This window comes from Vipera ursinii (genome assembly GCF_947247035.1).
Source record: "Vipera ursinii genome assembly, chromosome: Z".
Classification (NCBI taxonomy): domain Eukaryota; kingdom Metazoa; phylum Chordata; class Lepidosauria; order Squamata; family Viperidae; genus Vipera; species Vipera ursinii.
The window spans coordinates 60045654-60070471 of record NC_139517.1 but is presented as its reverse complement, the minus strand read 5'-3'; the positions used below and the strand labels follow the sequence as shown (position 1 = coordinate 60070471).

General features: G+C 40.8%; 1 protein-coding gene across 1 annotated transcript; it reads left to right on the top strand.

The window, feature by feature from the left end:
• Window positions 1–8973: 8973 nt before the first annotated feature.
• Window positions 8974–21746, top strand: IGFBP1 (insulin like growth factor binding protein 1; the record flags this gene model as incomplete). Its single annotated transcript, XM_083379002.1, has 4 exons — window positions 8974–9316; window positions 13938–14116; window positions 20290–20418; window positions 21615–21746. The coding sequence occupies 4 exons, from the start codon at window positions 8974–8976 to the stop codon at window positions 21744–21746; spliced, it is 783 nt and encodes a 260-aa protein (XP_083235128.1).
• Window positions 21747–24818: the final 3072 nt, after the last annotated feature.

Genomic DNA, 24818 nt, shown 5'->3' with positions numbered 1-24818 from the left:
CTGGCCAGGGTAGAATAGCAGCTCAAAGACAGTCACAGCCAGCACCAAGACTACCGGCAGCTTCAATGCAACTGCCGCATGTCCAGGCACAGGCACAGACGCCACTGGTGCCCCCTGCAGGTTATGGTCGGATTGCACAACCTGCACAGCCAGTACCTCAATTGTATATTCCTCATCAAACACCTTCCATTGTTCCACTGGCTGGTGATTCAAAATTAAAGAAGTCAGGACAGAATTACAGGGCATGGGTCAGTGAGGTTGGCCTTTTGTTACGCAGAGAAGGTACTCACATGATGGTGTTTAATCCTCCTGCCCAGCCATGGACTCCTGACATATGGGACTTGGATAATAGAGCATGCACAACATTATTGATGTCAATGGACACTGAATTGCAGCTCACGTTTTCACAAGATGCAACTGCCCAACAAATTTGGACTCAGTTAGAGACATGTTATCGGCCTACATCAATTGAGTCTACATGTTTACTTTTGTCTGAGTTCCATGGTTCCAGATTAAAACCTGGTGAACATATTGGAGCACATTTAACTAAAATGAAAGGTATTAGAAAAGAACTGGGTGAAAAAGGCTATCCTATTGATGATTTTCAAATGATCAGCATTATCATCAATTCTTTGAATCATGAGTGGAAAGATGCTATTTCCAAGATCAATCAAGTGCCTATTGCTCAACGCACAGTGGATCATGTATGCAGAATTTTAGCCGAAGAAGAGGCGCTTATGCAAGCTGCACCACATTTAAGGGAACCACCTGCATCAAGAGCTTCAGCGAGGCATGCCTTCCGTGGAAGGATCTACGTTCCAAGGATGCCAAGATGCTACATCTGCAATCTTGTGGGACGTGCCTCCCGGGATTGTCCCCAATGAGTTCCAGCGCCCGTCACATACCAGCCCAGAGGAACAGATTCCAGAGGAGGCAGAGGTAGAGGTGGATGACAAGGTCGTGGTTGTGGTTCCGAGCGTGATCCACAAGCTCCACTTGTCACATTGGTTGTGGCCAATGATCCACAGCCTCAACCAGAGTACGACAGACGACTTCTTTGGACTTTGGACAGCGGAGCAGCATTACATGTTACCTACAGAAAAGAGCTTTACACAGAGATGCACGAGCCTGAACCTGAACTTCGTGAACTTTACTCTTTTTCCAATCATCCTGTTCAGGTCATGGGAAAAGGAACTGTTTATATTGAAGAGCTCGGTGCTCTCATTCCAAATGTTTACTATGTTCCGTCTGCCAGTAGTCAGAGTCATTTGTCTAGGTTTTCTCATTTTCAGGTCCACCATCTTGAAAAAGCAAGTTATATAGTCAAAGACGGAGATATTGTTGCTGAAACCATGTTGATTGGTGGTGTTTACTATTTAAAACCAAAGTCTAAGCAGCAAGAGCAGGCAAGTATAAACGTTCCAAAAAGCACAGGCCCAGAGAGAGACATCCCAGAGAGAGATCCTGTTGCTACTCCAAAGGTTCCTAATAATGATAAAAATACAAAAAAGACACAGGTTGCTCACAGCAAGCCTGGGGTTCCTAATAAAAATGCTAACGTTGAGAATTCACTAACAAGTAAACCTTTGCATTCCAGGTGTATCCATAAGTGGCACAGAAGATTGGGTCATGCCAGTTTCCGTGTTCTGAAGAAGATGCCAGAGTTCGCAAGAGGTTTGGATCTAAAGGGGTGTAAGGTGTTTTTGGACTGTGCTGTCTGCAAGAAAGCCAAATCCAAAGCAGCAGCAATTCCAAAGCGTGACACGCCTGTCAACACGCATTTTTTATTTGGTACACACTGACATAGTTGGTCCTTTTGCACCAACACTTGGGGGTAAAAGATATTTCTTGACAATCATTGATAATTATTCTAGATATGGATATGTATATCCTATGAAAGAAAAATCTGAGACCTTTCAGATCTTTAAAGACTTTGCTAGTCTTGTCCATACCCAATTCGATGTCAACATTGCCAGAATCCAGAGTGATCGTGGTGCTGAATTCATGTCTCAGCGTTTCCAGGACTGGATGCGTGAGAATGGGATAGTACATCAGACATCTGCTCCTTATACTCCAGCTCAGAACGGAGTGGCAGAACGCAGAAATGGGGTTTTGCAAACCATGATGCGTTGCCTTCTTGAAGATGCTAACCTCAGTCTTCTGTACTGGGTTGAAGCTATCAAATATGTTAACCATATCATCAACCGTACTTGGAGTAGTGTGATAAATCAGACCCCTTATTTCATGTTGTATGGACACAAGCCTAATCTCTCACATCTCCATGTTTTTGGTTCCTATGCTATGGTCAATATTCCTTTAGCCCAAAGAAAGAAAGGGGGTCCTGCAGCAAAAAGGATGAGATTTATGGGCATTGATGATAATTCAAAATGGAGCAAATACATTGACTCTTATCATGTTATTGTGGTTTCACAATCTGCTACTTTTGAGGAAAATGCTGACTGGTCCAGGATTCATTCTAATGATCCTGGAGTTTATTTTCCTAGAAATGATGCTGCTGATGCCACGCAACCTGATGATCAAGATTCACAGGATAATGTTCCTTCCACAAGTTCTTCTCAACCTACTCTTCCGTCTTCGTAAGCCGCCGTTGCTGCTGCTGGCGACGATGATGAAGACGAGGACGACGCAGATGAAGAATGGACAGTTGGCCCGAGATGTTCCAAGAGGTCCACAAAGGGAATCCCTCCAAAACGTTATTCGTGGCAAGTAACAAAAACACCTGTACCTTTGATTTGTAATGTTACACTTCCACCTGAGAAGTTCACACAGATCAAACATCTTTCTGAATCTGAACAAGATAAATGGTTTGAGGCAATGCAGGCTGAAATGGACAGTCTAAAGAAACCCCAAGTGTTTACGCCTGCAAGCCCTCCAGCAAACAAGAAAGTTATTGGTACTCGATGGGTCTACAGGATCAAAAAGAAGCCGAATGGTGAGTCATTGTACAAGGCCAGACTTGTAGCCCAGGGTTTCGCTCAACGCTATCCTGAGGACTATACAAATACATACTCACCCACAGTGCGGACTGAAAGTGTGAAAATTGCTTTAGCCACTGCAACTATCATTGGCCTGGAAGTTTTCCAGTTCGACGTTGAAACGGCTTATCTACATGCTACACGCTGATCTTGACGAGGACATCTACGTGAAAGGTCCTCCAGGTTTCCGACAGCAAGAAGGGGATACCTGGTTTCTACACAAAAGTCTTTATGGCCTGAAACAGTCTGGTTTAATGTGGTACTTATGTCTTTCTGAGAAACTAAATTCAATGGGCTTTATTAAGTCCGAAACAGATGAATGCGTGTTTACTAAAAGATCCGGTAATAGGTATGAGATAATTCTTGTTTATGTCGATGATATTGTTTATATTGGTCCAAATAAGCAGATGAGTGAGGTTTTTGCTAAAGCTTTACAAAAGTTTTTCACATTGAAGTGTTTAGGGTGTATTAACACTTATTTAGGTGTTCAAATTGCCAAAACTCAGAAGGGGTTTAGTCTCACACAAGAAGATAAGATTGAACAACTGTTACATCACTGCAACATGGAGGACACTAAGCCTGTGAGTATACCCATGCAAACTGACTTTCACATTTTGGCACATGAACCAAGTCCTGAGTTCGAAGATCAAACACTATATCGCTCAGTCATTGGGTCGCTGCTGTATATTAGTAGTTGGACTAGACCCGACATTGCACTTAGTGTTAATCCGTTATCACGACACGTAGGCAAGGCAAAACAGTTTCATTGGACATGTGTTAAAAAGTTATTGAGGTATCTAAAACACACCAAAGACATGAAGTTGTTGTTGGAACCAACACATACTGACTATGCAGAGTTATGTTGTTATGCAGATTCAGATTGGGCGAGTGATAAGAAGTCACGGAAAAGTACATCAGGTTACATGATGTTCTTAAATGGATGTCCTGTTTACTGGCATGTGTGTAAACAGAATTTTGTTTCTTGTTCCTCTACAGAAGCTGAGTATGCTTGTGTGTCTGATGCATGCAATTCTTTAACCTGGTTTGATGCTTTAGTCACAGATATCTGGACACATCCGATTCGACTGATCACTGTGATGGAAGATAATGAATCTGTGGTTTATATTTCTGAAACACGTTTTACAGGTTCAAGGTCCAGACACATTGACATCCGATATCAAAACATAAGGCAACTGGTTAAACAAGGTTTTGTGACATTACAGTATGTGCCTACATGTGATCAAATTGCTGATATGCTGAACAAACCACTTCCTACAGCCCAGCATGAGTATCTGCGTGAGAAGATGTGCCTTACTTGAGTCTTCACTTTGCTGACGAAAGAAGGGGAATGTCACTGCACGTTTTTTTTTGTTCATCAGAGCACAACTATACCAGATGGTATAGTTGTGCTTTGCCAGATTCAGTTTCCACGAATAGTACACGCAAGGGAAGAGAGCACTGCTGGGCATCATCGCCTGGAGTAACACCGCCCTAATGGCAATGTCGGAGGCATCCACCTCCATGACAAACGGCCATTGCGGGTCAGGATGCTTCAAAATGGGCTCCTTCTTGAGGGCTTCCTTCAAAGCCTGGAAAACCCATTGTTTTGGAGCATCCCTCTGAAACTGAGTCTTTTTCTGCAGGAGCCGAGTGAGGGGGGCTGTCATGGTAGCAAACCCAGGGATGAAAGCCCGATAATAGTTTGCAAACCCAAAAAATCACTGAACATCCTTCACATGACGCGGGGGTTGCCAACTCTGCAAAGACTCAACCTTACTCGGCTCCATGAGTTCAAGGATGAGGCCATTGGGTATTGATTGCGCACCGTGATGGCGTTTTATTTCCTATAATGGCAGCAAAGCCGCAATTTGCCAGACTTCTTTTTGACAAAGACCATGGGTGCAGACACTGGCAAGGACACAGGCCTAATGAAACCCCTAGCCAAATTCTTGTCCAAAAAGTCCCGCAATGCAGCCAACTCAGGGTCTGATATGGAGTACAAACGCCCCACTGGGAGAGGCGTGTCAGGGACTAAATCAATGGGGCAATCATAGGGCCTGTGCGGGGGCAATTTATCTGCCTCTGTCTTTCTGAACACATCAGCATAATCAGTCAGATCTGTGCCGGCCAGGTGGAGGGTCCCCCAGGGGTTTCCTTCCCATGGGGGACCCTCCACCTGGCCGGCACAGATATGGCAGGTCTGGTCCATGCACTGTAAGCTTGGGAAAGTGATCAAGTTCTGTGACCAATATATCTGTGGGTCATGTGTCCAGAGCCACGCCAGTCCCAAGACCACAGGAAAATGCAGATCTGAGGTGATATAGAACTGGATGGCCTCCTCATGAGAACTGATGGCCATACATAACAGTTGCATGGTGGCCTTAATTGGCCCAGACAGGAGCCCTCGACCATCGATAGTCAACACTAACATGGGTGGTTCCACCAGGCACTGGGGAACAGCCCATTTGGCCACAAATGCTGAGTCCATAAAATTTGTGGTGGCCCCAGAGTCAATTAAGGCATGGACTGGAATCCCCTTCGGCATTCTGGGGAGGATCAGATGTGCCTCCAATATCAGATGCTGTGGAGTCCACAGACAGCATCAGAAGGACATCGCTTGGTGTTGTGGGGCATCCGACCTAACAAATCTTTTAGATCAGGCTCAGGCTGTTTCCTGACAGAGAAGAAGGTGGCTTTCTTGGTGCAGACTTGGTCACTGAAGCCCTTCATCATTTCTTGGGGCCGAAGGCAGCCAAATGTCCAGGGTCCCCACAGTAAAAACACAACCCCCCCAAACATTGTCTGTTCATTTCTGCCACTGATAGACGAGAACTGGCAGCACCTAACTCCATTGGCTCCTCCCTCTGAACCAGGGTCTCACGCACAACAGGGGCCACATGGGTCTCTGGGATGGCACGGTGACTCCTTCACTGCTGCAGCTGAGCGTCGATCCACAGACAGAGATGGATCAGCCCATTGAGGTCTGAGGGAATATCAACACGGGCCAGTTCATACAACAGCTCCTTCGACAATCCATCCTGGAAAGTGTCCATGAGCACAGCGTCATTCCAAGCTGAATCCTGGCTAAGCAACCGAAAATCACTGATATAACCCTGTGGGGGTTGTCGGCCCTGCCTCAGAGCTCTCAGGCATTGGATAGCAGTCTGCGTCTTAATGGGGTCCTCATACATCAGACGCATATGATTAGAAAACCCCACAAAGTTCTCCAACAATGGACTAGGTTGGGCTAGTAGGGGTGTGCCCCAACGAACTGCAGCACCAGAGAGAAGGCTTAATATAAACCCCACTTTATCCTGAACAGTGGGGAAATCAGCTGCTCTCATGCTGATAAATAGCTGGCATTGTCCCAGGAAAGCAGGAAAGTTATCTGGATTGCCATCAAATTTGTCTGACATCGCAACTTGGCAACTTTTCTCCTGGGTGGTGGTGGTGGTGGTGGAGCAGCAGGGATGTAACTGAGCCACCTGAGCTGCCAACAAAGCCAGCTGCTGGGAGAGCTGGGCATTCTCAGCACATAGCTGCTCCATAATAGTAAGGGGTGGGAGGCTGAAGGCAAACTGTTCTGTTCCAGCCTACGACTGTCCCAGTTTACTTCAAGGACAACCCCTTTTTTCTTTTTAAATCAATAGGCTGGAAAAAAACTAACCCAAATTTATTTACAGTTCCAAATAATAAAGTCCTTCAAACAAAAGAGCAGCAGAATATTTTCCTTAACAAAAATAAATGATTGAGACCTCAAACAAGAGTCAAACAGGAAGATTAGCAAGAACAGACCAGGATTTTCTTTGGATTTCTATGAATGGTTACCTTCAGCAACCAGCACCGCCCACACCTTTCCCTTTTATTAACAGTCCCAAGGCATGACTTCTCAATGCCTTCTCCTCCTTTCACTGAGTTGCTTCATAGACTTCCTCTAGTCTGCTCTGCTCAACTGCCTTCTGCTTCTAGCATCTCTAAACAGATTCAGCTGTGACTTCTCTGATTATGAACCCTCATCCTCACACAGCTGAGCCTCATAATGAACATGACAAGTGACAAAACTAGTGGATCAAAGGAATGCTGTAGATATAATTTACTTGGACTTCAGTAAGGCATTTGATAAAGTAGATCACAACCTACTACTTGATAAGATAGAAAAATGTGGGTTAGATAGCATCACCACCAGATGGATTCATAGCTGGCTGAAAGGCCATACTCAGCGTGTGGTCCTCAATGGAACTGCATCTATATGGAAGGATGTGTGTAGTGAGGTGCCCCAGGGCTCTGTTCTGGGCCCAGTGCTCTTCAACATCTTCATCAACGATTTGGATGGGATAGATGGGGAACTCATTAAATTTGCAGATGACACCAAGCTGGCAGGAGTAGTCAATACTCCAGAAGATAGGCTTAAGATACAGGAGGATCTGGACAGACTCAAACACTGGGCACTATCTAACAAAATGAAATTCAATGGTGAAAAAAGTAAGGCATTGACACTGAGCAACTGAGATGATCAAAGGCCCAGAGACTAAAGAACAGCTGTAGGATTTGGGTTTGACTAGTCTAGAGAAAAGGGGTGATATGATAGCAATGTTCCAATATTTGAGGGGCTGCCACAAAGAGGAGGGGGTCAATTTATTTTTCCAAAGCACCAGAGGGCAGGACAAGAAACATTGTTTTGGAAATTAATCAAGGAGAGAAGTAACCTGGAATTAAAGCCTTACAGTGAGAACAATTAACCAGTGGAACAGCTTGCCTTCAGAGATCATGGGCACTTCATCGCTGGAGGGTTTTTAGAAGAGACTGTACAGCCACTTGTCTGAAATGATATAGGGTCTCCTACTTGAGCAGGGGGCTGGACTAGAAAACCTCCAAGATGCCTTTCAGCTCTATTCTGTTCTGTTCTGTTCTGTTCTGTTCTGTTCTGTCCCGTCCCGTCCCGTCCCGTCCCGTCCCATCCCATCCCATCCCATCCTATCCTATCCTATCCTATCCTATCCTATCCTATCCTATCCTATTCTATCCTATTCTATTCTATTCTGATGCAGTAGGCGTGAGCTTAAATGGACTCCAGAAGATGGTAGAGGACAGGAAAGCCTGGAGGAATGTTGTCCATAGGGTCGCGATGGGTCGGACACGACTTCGCAACTAACAACAACAAAATTCTGATGAAGGTTTTGTATATTCATTCTGAAACGTGAGGAGATTAATGTGATTGCTGTGGAGGGATGAATAATGAAAAATCCCAAGGAGGGATTTTCCTTTTCTGGTGATTAGATAAGTACCCAATCTCTTCCCATCCCCAGTGGATCAGGTGCTCACATTGAGCTCTGTTTGAGGACAAGTACCTCCCCAAGAAATTATCCCAAACAATTCTAGCTAATACACAAATTGACATTAGCTCCTACATGCTGTGCTCAGAAGTTACTAGATCTTAGGAGCTTTGATGACCCTCTGGAGGGTCTGTTGGTATGTCACTGTTCTAATCACTGCCAGCCACATGACAAAAATGAAACGAGAGATTTTTTATATCCCTTGTCATTGAAATATGAAGTCAACTCTTGATGCTTTGGGGTGAGAGAGTGGCAAATACTTCTCCTTCCCACCCCTCTCTTTTTTCCTTTTTTGATAGACAAAAATGTAAAAATAAGTAAGAATGGAAAGGTCCTCCCTTTTCTATAGACATGTTTATACTTCCTGAAAAGGTTAAGAATGAATGGAATAGTGATAAATTATTGCAACACTTAATAAAGGGCAAAAAATAATTAAATAAGGGGGATGGGATACAAACCACCAATCAAACTCTGTTTTTATTTCCCTCCTCTTCAGATAATAGTTAACTTAGATTTAAAGATTAACAGATTCACAAGAAAGTGTATAAATGGCCCACTGTGGAAAATTCGGGACTAGCTGCATGGGAACGCTGAGTAGCGTTCCCTTCCTTCTCTAACAGCAGCAGGCTCTTCTTTACGACATCATGACTTACCCAGGCTTCAGCTGTCAGCTACTGCTCTTATTTCTTGGGCCTGCCTTCAGTGTGGGTGCTGCTCTCCATTTAGTGCATTGTGCCCCTTGTACTGAAGAAAAGCTCAGGCTCTGCCCACCACTGTCTGCCAGCTGCCCAGAAATATCCCGCCAACCAGGCTGCAGTTGCTGTCATAGCTGTGCCCTTCAGCTGGGGGAGCCTTGTGGAATATACACAGCACGGTGTAGCCGGGGGCTTAGTTGCCAGGTACAGGTAGATCAAGCTCGACCTCTTTATGTTCTCACTCAGGGGCAAGGTTCTTGCCTCCCCACTGCTGATAGGACAGAAACTGCAGGTAAGAAACATAACTTTCTGTACCTCTTTTTATTCATACTCAGAATACTGGCTGAGGCTGATGACTGGCAGAAAAAATGACCATGATTAGAGTGATCTAGTGCAAAGAATGAAATGTTAACTTATTCAAGCATGATTGACATTGAGAGATGATCTAACCATATGGTTAGTTTATGGGGTGGATTCAAAAACAATCATTGGGAGGTAGAGACAAAAAACTGTGAGAAAACACAGTTCAGAGCTATCCAATATCTGGCACTGAAGAACTGGTTCAGAGACTATAGAAATCAGATAATGGCCTTTTCAAAATAAGATTACTGCTAAAATCAATAGCACAGTTTCCTAGTTTGAACAGAGGATCAAGAAAGATAACAGGGTGAGGCTGACTGTCATGATTGTAAGAAAAATTTTAACAGTAAAAGGGAGGTTGCTTTGTTATCCATCTCCCAAAGATGGGAGGAAGCAACAACTTCTCAAAGTTTTGAGTACAAACCATTTGTGCAAACATGTTTGGTTTTAAGAGAAGATCATTTAGAAACTACCATCTCCCTTACATAGGGACATGTTAGTACTGCTAAGTAAATAGAAATGGAATAATATTTTTATAAAATGCTCCAACCCATTGATCCCCCTCTTAGTTATTTATGGTCTCATATATAGTGATTGAAAAGTTATTTAGTAAAGTTTTATCCATTTTGATTTACAGATTAAATAGTAGAAACCCATAACTGTTATCAAGTCTGCAGATACAAATAAAATACTGTACATTTAGTCTCACTACCTCTGTATCATCTGATGACTAGTTAGATACATGTATTTTCAGCCCTCATTAATGCATTTAAGTGTTGACATTTGTTAAAGAGACCATGCCTAAACTGAATTTTCAGCAAACTGAAACAAGGGAAGGAGCATTATTTTTGCAGTTACTAGAAACTTTCCTTCAACTCTCATTCTTAAAAACATCTCTGTTATCATTTGCACTTTTTAAAGAAAATGCTGAACCTTCTATAAAAAAAATCAGATGTTAGTATTTTGAAAAGCAGTTTGCGTGAGCTCCAAATTAACCAAATTCAGCATCAATAACCCATATATTGTGACAAGAAAAACAAAGTTTATAACTGCATCCCTTGTACATTTTCATTATATTTAACTGTGGAATTTTAATTCTGCAAACAGATACAAATGTGCTTCTTCCTGCAATGAGTCTCTCATTTTGCTCTCAGAGCAGAGCTAGATTACGATAGGATGGAGGAATTGACTAAAGGACAGTGAACATCCAAATTCATTAACTCTCTAGTTTTAACTTAAACCATTAGGCTAAATGAATAATTAATTTTAATCTATGCTATTCTGATTTTGGATAGTCAAAAGGGAAATGTTTCACAGTAAAATGCTTGACTTGAAATGTTGAAAATGTATGCAGTTGAAAATGTATGCAGAAAATTATCTGATATGTAAAACTTCACTAGGTAGGCAAGACCACTGCATTTTATTGGCCTCTATCTGTTCTTGGAAAATTCCCCAAAATTTTAATGGGTGGCTATTTCAGGAATTTATAGTTTTCATTTATTACCAATGCACAGGTTTAAAAAGTATAAGGCTAAATGTTTTTAAGAGTGTGAAAAACAAATCAAAATTAATTTTGGCTAGGAATCTCCAATATTTTTAGACATGGGGACATCTGAATTTTTTAGAGTATGCTGTGATAGTTCTCTCAAACTGTTACATGTTTTGGGTTGTTCTGGGAACATAAAAAATCTTTCATGGTGATGGGCTTGGCAATGACAAAATGGCTGACTTAGTGAGCATAGCTGGTCACAAAATAGCCAAGCATTCAAAAAACAAACTGCAGAGGTTATTTATTTTTTTATTTTTATTACATTTATATCCTGCCCTTCTCCGAAGACTCAGGGCGGCTTACAAGCTTAGCAGTAGCCTTCATTCTATGTATATGCCTGCTTGTTAGGGCTTTCACACACACCCCAAGCGGCATTATTACAAAGTCAGCTTATTGCCCCCAACAATCTGGGTCCTCATTTTACCTACCTCGGAAGGATGGAAGGCTGAGTCAACCTTGAGCCTGGTGGGATGCAAACCTGCACTAATTGCAGGCAGCTGGTGTTACTTAAGGAGGCATCAGCCCACTGCTCCACCAAGGCTCTATCATCTCTTTTTATTTCTTAGGATATTTTCATTTCAGCTGACCTTTGATTTGTTTTCGCTGAGTAGATGAGAAGACTTCAAAACTAGCTAGTTGGCTACAGTCTCTTGCGTTTAGCCATGACTTTCTATGGGGAGATATTTGGGAACTAAAGGCATTTTTGAAAATGCTGAAAAGTTATGTTGTGTACTGAGTTCTCATTTCTTTTTCTTTTTTTAAATAAAAAGAATCTCTTAAACTTACAGTAAAATTAAAGTCAATAATAAAATAATAAAATAAACCTGCCAGGCACTAGTGGAGATGTTTGCATCCATCCTGATGCTTGTGGGATTTTGTTGGGAATTTTTGTTTTATTGGTTTTATTGTAATGTCTGTGTAACTATAGTGAGTTGCCTGGAGTTTTATAGACTTGGGTAGCCTATAAGATTAAATAGATAATGGCTGGTTGTGCAATCAACTCTTTAGACTGAACTTGACATTTTATTCATCTACTAAATCTTTCCCAAGAACCAGCAGATGCTTGTGTTTGAATTTGCTTCAGATTATTTGATAGTGTTAAAGGTATTATCACAGGATGTAATCTCTTCCAAGTAAAATAGTCTTTTGCAACTCAGACATAGTAATTTTGTCAATATGTTCAAGTAGTGTTTTAGATGTTTTGGGATTGCACCTTAAGCACCCACTAGCTTTGCTTTCTCTTGCACAGTCATTCTATTTCTATTTGCAGGTATTCATATTCTGTTATTTTTTCTAGTGCCCAAGTTGTTTTGGGATTGTACCCAAGGCCCTATGACTATTGGTACTACCTTTGCTTTCTTTTGCCAAGGTTATTTTATTTCTGTTTGAAGTTCTTTGTATTTTCTGATTTTTTCCAATCTCTTCTCTACTGCTGTCTTTGGGTACTGCCACATCCACAGACTCTTTTTTATTGACAGTTGCTAAGTTGGAGTGTATGTGGTAGGTGCCTGTTTGTTTAAATAACAAAAATATAAATAACAAAAAAGTCAAGAAAACAGTGGTCCACTAAAGAGAGAAGATGGCACAGAAGTTACAGGCAATAGAGAGAAAGCAGAAATGCTTAACTCATTTTTTGCATCAGCACTTTAGCTGCTTCATTTTCTATTACATTCTCTATTTTATGGTCCCATCCAGTTTTTTCTTGTTGATAAATGGTATTTCTTGCAGCTCTTCCAATGCACCCTTGTTACTACTTTGTTGTTTGTAGGCAATTTTGTACAATCTTCTTGCAGCAGCTAACCAAATGCTGTTTCAGCTTCTTTAAAGGTAAAGGTTCCCCCGCACATGCATGCTAGTCATTTCCGACTCTAGGGGCCGGTGCTCATCTCTGTTTCAAAGCCGAAGAGCCAGCGCTTGTCCGAGGACGTCTCCATGGTCATGTGGCCGGCATGACTAGACACCAAAGGGGCACGGAACATTGTTACCTTCCCACCGTAGTGGTCCCTATTTTTCTACTTGCATTTTTACATGCTTTCGAACTGCTAGGTTGGCAGAAGCTGGGACAAGTAACAGGTGCTCACTCTGTTACACGGCACTTGGGATTCAACCCGCCAAACTGCCGACCATCTGATCGACAAGCTCAGTGTCCTAACCCAGTGAGCCACCGCAGAGGCATTATTTGCTGTCTGTTGTTATCTTCCCAGTTCTGGCTTTGTGTGCATTTGTTCTTAAGACTTAGTCTTTTACAGCCCTTGGCAGGGCCTGTTGTTATCCACATTGTCTGCAGATGTTGATATTTTGTGGTGTTAAAGATTTTCTCATAAGATGTAAGCTGTTTGAAATAAAGCAAAGCAAAGCAATTTGCTATTGATTAATGGTGAATTTGTCAATGTTGATGGTGTTTGAGTGGTGCTCTAGTTGTTTTGACTTTGTACCAAGGCATCTATTATTATTGGTACTCCCTTTGCTTTCTTTTGCCACAGTTGTTCTATTTATATTTGCTGGTCTTTGTATTTTGTTATCTTCTCTAGTTCCTTTTCTTCTGTTGTCTCCAGCTGCTGCCACATTCACCATCCAAACTTTTTTGTCTTTTTTATTGAAAATTATTAAATCTGGCATGTCATGTGGCAGATGTCTGTCTGTTTGAATTCCAAAGTCCCAGAACACTTTAGCATCTTCAGTTTTATTACTCTATTTTATGGTCTCACCAGTTCTTACTTTCAGACAAATAGTATTTCTTGCAAATCTTCCAATGCACCATTATTGCTACTCTGTCTTCTTACTGTTTGTAATTGGTCTGTGCAATCTTCTAATAATAGTGGTTAGCATTATTATTTAATGTAATTTCTATATTTCCCTAGATCTATGGTATTAATGAACAGAGATAATAGGTTCTGATGTCCCATTAAAAATTGCTATTGGACAACCTTAATTCATTTCCAATAAAGCTATGTTCTAGCTGAACTATCATACAATACACTATTGTCCTGATTTCACCTTTTAGAATCTGTGGAACCAGAAGATATGCCCACTGAGGGTGGTGAAATAACAGCAGATCACTTGGTGAACTATGAGGTGGTGTTTTCAGCTGATCAAGATAAATCTGTCTCATGGGCTGCTAATAACATTTATGAAAGTTTGAGAGCAAAGAAAGTTGCTGAAGTTAAAAAGTGGAGGGAACAGGTAAGACCCCTCTTTTATCACACCACAATTTCAAGTAATCTCAGATCTGCACATTCTGTGGAGGAGGCATTTATTGTGGAACAGGTGGCAGTTGTGGCTAGAAGAGTCTTTGCACAACTTCATGTTGTGCACCAGTTGTGGTCTTCCCTGAGTCAGGAGTCCCTTCACTCAGGCATTCAGTCTCCAGTCATCTCATGGCTGGATTATCGTAATTCACTCTACATGGGGCTACCTGAGCATTCAGAAGCTACAGCTTGTACAGAGTGTGGCAGCATGGGTAGTTTGGGGGGTCCTTAGAATGGCCCCTATAACACCATTGCCTCACAAGTTTAATTGGTTGCCAGCTTCCTGGTGCAATTCAAGGTGTCGATGATCACCTTTAAAGCCCTTCATGGCATGGGTCCATGTTATTTGAAAAAACATCTCACCCCACTGGCATTGGCCCATGCCACTAGTGCCAGCAAAGGAGGTATGCTGCATGCCACATCAGCCTGATAATTCTGGCTGGTGAGGTCCAGAATATCTTGGCCCCTGATGTGAGGTTGGCTCCAACCCTCCTATCTTTTCATAAGGGTCTAAAGTCATGGCTGTGCCAGTTGGCTTGGACCTCAATGGGGGAACAGCATAGTGGTTGGTTGAGTAATAACAGATCCCACCCAGTGCTGGGATTCAGCTGGTTTGAACCAGTTTGGTAGAACCAGTAGCTAAATTTTGCTGCCTTTGGAGAACTGGCTGGCTTCCAGAACCAATCTAGGCCTGGGAGGCCTGAGGAGGCCTCTTCTGGAGGCCTAGACTGGATGCCACTTCTGGAAGTCTGTTCTAGGCCTGGGAGGCTTGGAGAAGGCCTCCAAGGCCTAGGACGGCCCACTGGAAGTGCATGGATGCCACTTCCAGAAGTCCATTTTAGGCCTTGGAGACCCAGTCTTGCATCAAATAAGAGAACTGATTGTTCAGGTATTTGAATTCCCCTACTGATCCCACCTCACCACACTCTCCCCCTGCCCTCCCCATGTGTTTTGGTTTTAATGTCTTTTTATGTTCTAACTATATACTGTATTTAACTGTAAACCACCCAGTTATCCTATGGTAAAATGGGTGGCCAATAAATTTTATAGATTAGATAGACATAGATAATTAGATGATAGATAGATAGATAGATAGCCAGATAGATTAATAGACCATTAATAAATATTGGCTAATTCTAAATTAGAAGCAACCAATAATCTGACCTAACCTGAAGCCCTCCAGTTGTTGTGGGGCTACATCTGGATACTGTTCAGATGTATTGTAAGTGTAATACTTCAGTGGTTGCTCAGTGGATTAACTTGGACAAATCACAGTTTATAGACTGAACTATATCATGTTCTCCCTGAAATATGGGGAATTTTTTTCAGCATTCAAAACAGCTGTTCTGAACTCAGGACATTTCAGACTTGGAGTGTTTGCACACTAGTATTTCAGGAGGAGGTTTTAGAGTGAAATAGAATCAGAATGCCAATGACATTTTATTCACCATCTCATCTAAGCAAGGTACTGGAAGTGTTCATCTGATATTTAGTTGAAAAGGAGAGGAAAGTAAAAAGAAAAAGAGACTTTCAAAACAGACTGGAGTTTCTTAGACATTTTGCTGAAAAATAGGGTGCAATTTGTTTTGAAAAGCATGGCATTTTCCTCAAAGGGGAAAATCTGAAAATTCTGGTAGAACCATTTTTTTCATTAGCGACCAAAGAATCTGTTTTGGTACAAAGCAACAACTGCTTCATCAGCAAAGGCTCTTGCTGGATGCAAATTAGGTAAAGGTAAAGGTTCCCCCACACATGCATGCTAGTCGTTTCCAACCCTAGGGGCCGGTGCCCATCTCCGTTTCAAAGCCGAAGAGCCAGCGCTTGTCCGAGGACGTCTCCGTGGTCATGTGGCCAGCATGACTAGATGCCAAAGGCACATGGAACGCTGTTACCTTCCCACCGTAGTGGTCCCTATTTTTCTACTTGCATTTTTTTATTGAAAAGTTTTTCAGTACATTTTATCTTTAACAAAACAAAACCCCTCCAAACCCCCTTATCTCTTGTAAAATGACTACAAGCAATATAAATATCACATCAATACTTATTCAAATGCTAAATGAAACTTTTTAGTCCCATATTTATTCTGGATATAATCAATCCATTTTTTCCACTCCACAATATATCTCTGTTGCGAATGGTCTTTCAAATACGCTGAGATCTTTGCCATTTCTGCCAGGTTAGAAACTTTTAGAGTCCATTCTTCTATAGTCGGAAGTTCTTCCTTCTTCCAATATTGCCCTACTAAAAGTCTTGCTGCCGTAATTAAATTCAACATCAACTTAGTGTCCACAACAGTAGTGTCAGTAATAATACCCAGTAAGAACAATTGCGGACAAAACTTTATCCTTCTCTTAAATATCTTCTGCATATTCCACCAAATTTTGATCCAAAAAGCTTTAACCTTTTTACAGGTCCACCATATATGAAAAAACGTTGCATCTTCACCACCACACCTCCAACATTTAGGCTGGTAGTTCGGATACATACTTGCTAATTTTTTAGGATCTAAGTGCCATCTATAAAACATTTTATAAAAATTCTCTCTTAAATTCTGAGCTTGCGTAAATTTTACATTCCTCACCCAAATCGTTTCCCAAGTATCCATTGTAATAACTTCTTGAAAATTCTGAGCCCACTTTATCATACAATCTTTAACAAGTTCTGTCTCTGAATCAATTTCTATCAGTGCAAGATATATCCGTTTGATATGTGCTTGACGCTGATTTCTAATTTGCTTTACCAAATTTTAATCAGTCATTGAAAAACCAATTTTCTGATCTTCTTTCCACCTGGCCTGTAGTTGCCCATACTGAAACCAGGTTTGAACAATCTTTTCTCCTCGTAAGAAATTATACGGCTTCAAATGCCATACATTCCTTTCCAAACGTAAAATTTCCTTATATGTAGTCACATCATGTTTAAACCCGACATTTATATTTTCTATTGCGTGTTTCGGTATTGCCCATAGAGGTATCTTATAGTTTAACTTGTGTCTATACTTTTTCCAAACTCGCAACAGAGCATGTCTTAAAATATGCACCTTAAACACATTATCCACCTTCTTATCATACAATAAATATGCATGCCAGCCAAATAACAAATCATGACCTTCAAGATTTAATAATCTTCCTTGTGTTAAATTAATCCAATCACTTATCGCTGACAAAGCAGCAGCTTCATAGTATAATTTAAAGTTGGGCATTTTGAGACCACCTCTCTCACGCGTATCCTGCATGATCTTAAATTTAACTTGTGGCCTTTTCCCTGCCCAGACAAATTTATTAATACCCTTTTGCCATTCCTCCAAGTTTGAATCCTTTTTAAGAATAGGTATCATTTGAAATAAAAATAGAAATTTCGGCAAGACATTCATTTTCACTACTGCAATTCTTCCCAATAAAGACAATTGTAATTTTTTCCAGCTATCCAATTCTTTTTGAACTTTTCCCCATAGCTTTTCATAATTATTTTTATATAACTTTGCATTTGAGGGTGACAAATATACCCCCAAATATTTAACCCTTTTGACAATTTCAAATCCAGTTAACCCTTCTAAAACAGCCTTTTGTGATACTGTCATATTCTTAGATAGCATTTTAGTTTTTTGTATATTAACCTTGAATCCAGAAACTTTCCCATATTGCATTATTATCTCCATCAATTCTACAACAGAATTTTCTGGCTGGGTCACCGTAACAACCAGATCGTCTGCAAACGCCCTCAATCTATAATCCTGGTCTCTTATTTGAATTCCCTTAATTTTTTCCGAATCCCGTATTTTAATCAATAATATCTCCAATGTTAAAACAAATAATAGAGGTGATAACGGGCACCCCTGCCTTGTGCCCTTTTCAATATTACATACTTTGGTCAGACTATTATTTACTATTATACGGGCTGTTTGTTTTTGATATAATGCCCTAATTGGTTGTAAAAATTTATCCCCAAAATTCATTTTATCTAATACTTTCATCAAGAATTGCCAATCCAATTGATCAAAGGCATTTTTATGTGCTTTCGAACTGCTAGGTTGGCAGAAGCTGGGACGAGTAACAGGCGCTCATTCTGTTACACGGCACTCAGGATTCGACCCGCCAAACAGCTGACCTTCTGATTGACAAGCTCAGTGTCCTAACCCACTGAGCCACTGCATCCCTTAGAACCGTTTAATTTGAAGGCAAAAGGATAAACATTAACATCTGTCTGCAACTCCTAAATTCAAATGCATCTTTTCTAGGAATGAAATGATGCATGATCCTGGGAAAAGTCCAGCTGTTTTAAGGATTGCAATCAAATGTTGTGTTTGTACCTCCACGTATTTCAAAGTACCTTTTTGCTTTCAAAAGACTTCGCTCTTTTCGCCGGGACTTAAAAACCTGGTTGTTCGAATTGTCTGGCCTGGACTGAGGGATTTTAAATTTTAAAGTATTTAATTAAATTATATTAAATTATATTAAATTAATTTTAAAACTTAATTTTATTGTTATTAGGAATTGTGGGCCTTTACTAATTTAATTCCATTTTATTGTTCTTTTTTGTACTGTTTTAATTGCCCTGTGAACCGCCCTGAGTCCTTCGGGAATAGGGCGGTATATAAATTCAAGTAATAAATAAATAAATAAATAAATAAATAAATAAATAAATAAATAAAAACCAAAGCATAGCACACTTTCATACCTGGCATTTGGGGCAGAAAATTTTAATATCAGGTACTTTAGCCTGTCAGAACTTCGAATTCTAATTCTATATTACTATTATGCATTTATAAATATTTTAACTATCTAATAGCCATTGTAATTCTATTGATAGATAATTTGTAAAGATTATCTATGATCATAAAGATCATCCTGCTACATTGTCTGGGTTCATACAGTCCATTAAACCATAAACAAGGCAAATCTCATGATGGCTTAAGTAATTATCACTGTTTGTACCTTCAATGTTTTTTTTCCTTTCTAACCATTCTCTCTAGTCATGGGTATAATATAAAGATTGTATTATATAGTCAGTCTATATGAACATAGAATTCACCAGCAAATTCTCTTGCTTTTATTTAAACAATATGCATAAATCATAGAATCAAGACAGTTGGAAATGATCTCAGAGGTCATCTAGTTCAACTCTCTACTTGATGCACTATCTACTATAGCAGGAGTCCGCAACCCTCAGTCCTTAGACCGGTACCGGCCCACAGCATGCCAGCAATTGGTCCGCACAAACAAGCAAAGCCCCATCCGTGGGATACAGGCAGCACACAAAACCACGCACTGTCCGGTCCATGGAAAAACTGTTCTCCAGAGAACCAATCCCTGGTGCCCAAAAGGTTAGGAACCTCTGTATTATAGCTTTTCAGGAAGATAACTATCCAATCTCCAGTGAAAAAATACCTACCTCTTCATGAGGCAAGCTATTCTACTGGTTTATAACCGTTTATAATGAGGAAATTCCTTCTTTCTATTTGGAGCTAATATTTACAGATATGATTAGTGTCTCTGCTCTGGTTATTATGGACAATTGATCTCATATATATTTACTCAGAAGAAAGAGCAAATGCATTCCAGTATTCTTATCTTAGAAATTTACCTGGGACATATATTTATTCATTCTATTCTATGTTGTCAAATCTACCAGAAACTCACACTGGGGTACAACTAGCAACTATGAATTTATAATCCAATCACTTAAAACATTGCAAGAAATAAATTAATTATAATTAATAACATTTTACAACTGCATTAAGTCAATGCTTCCCAGAATTATGTAAAAGAGTTTTTCTTTGGATAATGGCAACAAACCCATTTCCTAATCACAACAGGGTCATTTAAATTGGTTTAAAGGAAAGGAAATGTTTGGGAAGCACTCCATTAAACAAAAAACAAACAATATGCCAAATATAACAGTAAGGACAATGTTCTCTGGAAAAGCTCTGACATTATCGTCTCCTTAGAGAAATAGTCATCTTATTTGTAAGGCAATAGAAGACAGAGTTATTTTTAATTGATGCCACTTTTGGAAGAACTCAGAAGTAATACTGAATGTGTACAGGACTTCTAGCATGTCAGCCTTTGTTCTAATGCTTCACTGTTTTTTATCTTACTGTTCTTTCAGGGACCATGTCAAGAAGAACTGTACAAGGCACTTGATAAGTTGGCAAAAGCTCAACAAACAACTGGAGGACAGTTATACAGATTTTATTTACCCAACTGTAATAAAAATGGATTTTATCATAGTAAGCAGGTAATTTGGAGGGTAGGGACTGGGAATATTTCCAGGCTAATGAAGGATGATTATTTTATTCATTGAATGAAACCTGCTCAGAAACCCTTACCTTGAAAATGATAGAAATCAAACCTCTCCATCCCACACATGTTAATTCAGAAATGAAAACCTTTTCTTTTTGATAGAACAAAAGCAGACTATTCAGAGTTAGATACCATTTCTAAGGACATTACATTTTTGAAGCAAAATGTCCATGGGTCACATGATACACCAGAACCAGATTTCAAAAGCAGAAATCTTTGATCTGCAACAAATCTCATAGACGATATAATATATAGCACTGTAGTACTATATTGTTATATTACAGTACTATAGTATTATGGTACTATAATACAATAATGATAACAGATGCAAATAGACTTTGGATAGAGTAGACTGTCTACTTTTTTTGTTAATAAAAAATGAAGATGGAAGAAGTAGAACAAATTTTCTGCATTGAGGGACAATTTCAGTTGTATATTTTAAGAAAAAAGATCTGAATGAAGTAGAGAAGCTCCCATAAGGAGCACCGGTTCTCCACTGAGTAGGAGGAACAAAGTTCACAGAATTGTAAATGATCCTATGCATTTTTAAAGCAATTTATTTATAGTATGATAATGCTAAGTTAATATAAAGATCTGGCACAATGTTATACATATTACATGAACAATTAAAAATCATGATTATTCAGCTAAAAATCTTTAAATAGATTTGCTTGAAAATTTCCTTTATTCCCCCCACATGCATGCACATATGCATACACATACACAAAACTTAAAAATCCAGCATTTACTTCTGAACAACTGTGTATATGATTCAACCTTATGGCCTAGTGGAATATCTAGTGTAAAGTCAACATGCACTTTTCATTTACATGAAATACCTTTCTTATTTTCAATCTTTTGGAAAGTTTCTTGGTATTAATTCAGCCAAGAAATAACAACAGAGCAAAGAATTGCCTTTTTAGAGACTAGACAAAGTACACTGATTTTCAGTGTCAGTTTGAGAATAGTTGGATTAAGTACAATAGAGATGAAAAAGATTGAACTACATATAATGTAAAAATGACAATAAATTTTACCTGAATAGGAACTGGATAAAAATTGTTTTCCGATAATTAAACTGAAAAACCCCCATATTTGCCTCTTTTAATATGCTTTTAAAAATTCCCTTAGTGTGAAACTTCACTTGATGGAAATCCTGCAAACTGCTGGTGTGTGTATCCAAAGAATGGAAAGAGGATTCCTGAGACTCCCGAAATGATGGGCAATCCTGAATGTGAACAATTTATTAGCTCACAAAAATAATGCAAAGAAATTGCACAAATATGTGTTGTATTTTTGCAAACTGAATGCTAGCTTGCATTTCTAGGGTCAGAAACACCTTGGTTAACATAATTTTAAGCATGTGGTTGCTTTTTGTGAAGTCCCAGTGATCCCATTTGGGTTGATTCTGTTCAAAAATATTGTCAGATTTCCTGCTTTGCAGTTCAGATTCAAAACACTTAATTCAAGGAACAAGAATCTAGCAGTTCTGATTAATAATATTTATTAGAAGGAAGGTTAAGTTTATAACACAAGAATTTTAGTAAGTATGCAGCTTTCAAATAAGAAACCAATATTTAATATCAATCAGTGCATCTTTTAAGTTATGTGAAGAGCTGGAAGCATATTTCTTTTTTATGAAAGTAGGGCATTTAGCATCTTGCATAATTTTGGTAATTGCTAGTCTTTTTATGAGTGGATAGAATAGTTGTGTTAAGATATTATAGCACTGTGGTCAGCATTACTGGTGGAATAGGGATTCTTGTATCTTATTGTATTCTTGAAAGTTAAGCAATAGTTAAGATAATAAAAGGGAGATTATGGACTACACAATATGACGTTCAAGAGATTATTGAATTATTTATTCAACATCCATTTTTATTTTGTGTATTAATTTATGGATCTGTGTTCTTCAACACTTCAAATCTTGTATGAAAACATTTTAATATTTTCTCTAAGAATATGCAACGTTCTGTTTTCAAAGAATACAATATATTAACTTTATTTGCAAATATAGTGTATGAGGGTGACAGAGTTCAAGCATTTATTTTTAAAAGTGTGTATATGTGTATTATGTTGTTACTTTACTTCATATTGCTTCTCATTTCATCATCAAGGAGTTCTCACTCTGAATAATGTTATTAAGGAAATGTTCTTCAGAAATATAAAAGGCACCTTAAAGGAAAGTTCCTTTACAAATGTAGTTCCTTTACAAACAAGTATAAACAAACTAAAATAAAGAAACTGTAATGTACATTTGATGGATGTAAACATTTATAAGTCAGCTTTGTGATATTATTTAAACATTTATTAAACAATTTTATTTGAACCCTATCCCTTTTTGTTCAAGTTTGGTTGACCCTAACTCAAAGTTTGTCCTTCAGAACTGTTTTGTTATAAATTATTATTTTCAAATAAGTATCTAGAAAAGCTTGATCACATACACATTTTAATATGTATGGAATTAGTGTCTCTGGCAACACAGAGATGTAGTGCAGGTAATACCTACACTGTTTCCCCAAAAATAAGACCAGGTCTTTTTTTTTTTTTTTTTGCCTCCAAAAGAGGTACCAGGTCTTATTTCGGTTTCGGTGGAGGAGATTTTAGATTCTAACATCCCTCCATGAGTGCCAATGTTTTATTTCATTACTAAGACTTATTAGAAAAAAAACCTGCAATTTGTTTGATTTGTCTCATTCATTGGAACCATGACAGATACATTATAATATACTTCCATTTTGCCAGTTTTCAGGGTTTTTTTAAGTAATCAAAATTTCTTTTTATTTCAGTATTTAATACTTCCTCTCTCTTCCTCTTTGTATCTGCTATCACTTGCTTAAACCAATAATTTTTGTTTTTAAGGTTCCATATAGGCATATTTATTACTTTCAATAATATGTTTTAGCTTATCAACATTATTCATTATCCCAGGGCATATCTCTCATTTGTTAGGAAAAAGACTTATAGTGTGAAAAGTGAAAACTGCAGATAGAGCTCAAATTCGAAAAACAAACACATATTCATGTTCCACAACATCAGGAAAACAAAAAAAACCATGAGTTTTGGAGATCTGATGTGTCCCTGTAAAGTAAGGCAGTGGCGTAGCATAGGGGGTGCAGGGGGGGCCGGCCGCACCGGGCGCAACATCTGGGGGGGGCGCGCTCGCACTCGGGAGGGATGGAAGACGCGCCAAAGCGCCCTTCGCGCGGCCGGAGTCCCGCGGGGGGGATCCGGGGCTGAGGCGCACTCGGGGAAGCAGCAACTCACAACCAGGCCAGCTACTCTTGGGGGACGGAGGCACAAAGCCGGCCAGACAGGGCTCGGAGCCATCCCAGACCACAGCTGCACTTCCACCTTTCCCAGGGCGGCCCCCGCAGACGGAGCACAGTGCAGGGCACCAGCATGCCCCACTGCCAGAGAAGTGCCCGCCAGTGCGGCCGCGACTCCCTCACCCCGCAGCAGGTGGCGGCGGCCTAGCGGGGCTTGCGAAAAGCGGGGCGGTCGGCGGCGGCTGCTCCCGGCGCCGGGCAAGGGCAAGCAGGGCAAGGTCGCTCCTGCTCAAAAGCCAGAGTTCAGCGGCCGGAGAGGCGCTCGCGCGGGGCTCTCCCGGGGCTAGCGGGCCAAATAGGGACCGGCCTCCCCCTCTCCGCGCTAGAGCGGCCCCCGCGGTGGCGGCCCGGCGCACGTGGCTGAGGGGGCGGCGGTGGCGGGAGGGGGGTCAGAAGAGTGAGCCGAGCTCTCCGGGGCAGCAGGTGCGGACTGGTGTGGCTCCAGGCTCAGCCGCAGCTCCGGCCAAGGGCTGCCAAGCTCATGGGGCATCGTGCCGGCCCCCTCCCTCGCTCCCCGCGCCCGGATGCGCCCCCGGCAGAAGCCCCGGCCAGCCGCGGTGCATGCCTGAGCGAGACGGGCAGCTGCGCTGGCGGGTCCCGCTCTCTTCCAGGCATCAGAGGTAAGAAAGGGACGGCGGCGCCCCCACCCGCCCACCCCCCCCGCCGGCTCCGAAGCGGAGGCTCCGCTGCGCCGCCCGCTTCCTGGCACGGCCTCGGGTCCTGGTGCTTCTGCCGCATGTGAGGGAGGGGATGCCGGACCTTCCCCTTTTCCCGGGGGAGGCGTGGGTGGGGGGGTGCGGCGGACGCCCAGGATGCGGGGCTCCCTGCGGCAGACTCGAGTGCTAAAATCCACGGGTTAGGGGGTGCAAATTACTTGCCTTGCCCCGGGTGCTGACAACCCATGCTACGCCACTGAAGTAAGGCCAGGGCACATCTCGCATATATTAGGAAAAATTGCTTACAGCATGAAAAGTGCAAAAATTGCAAACACATACTATAAGAAATT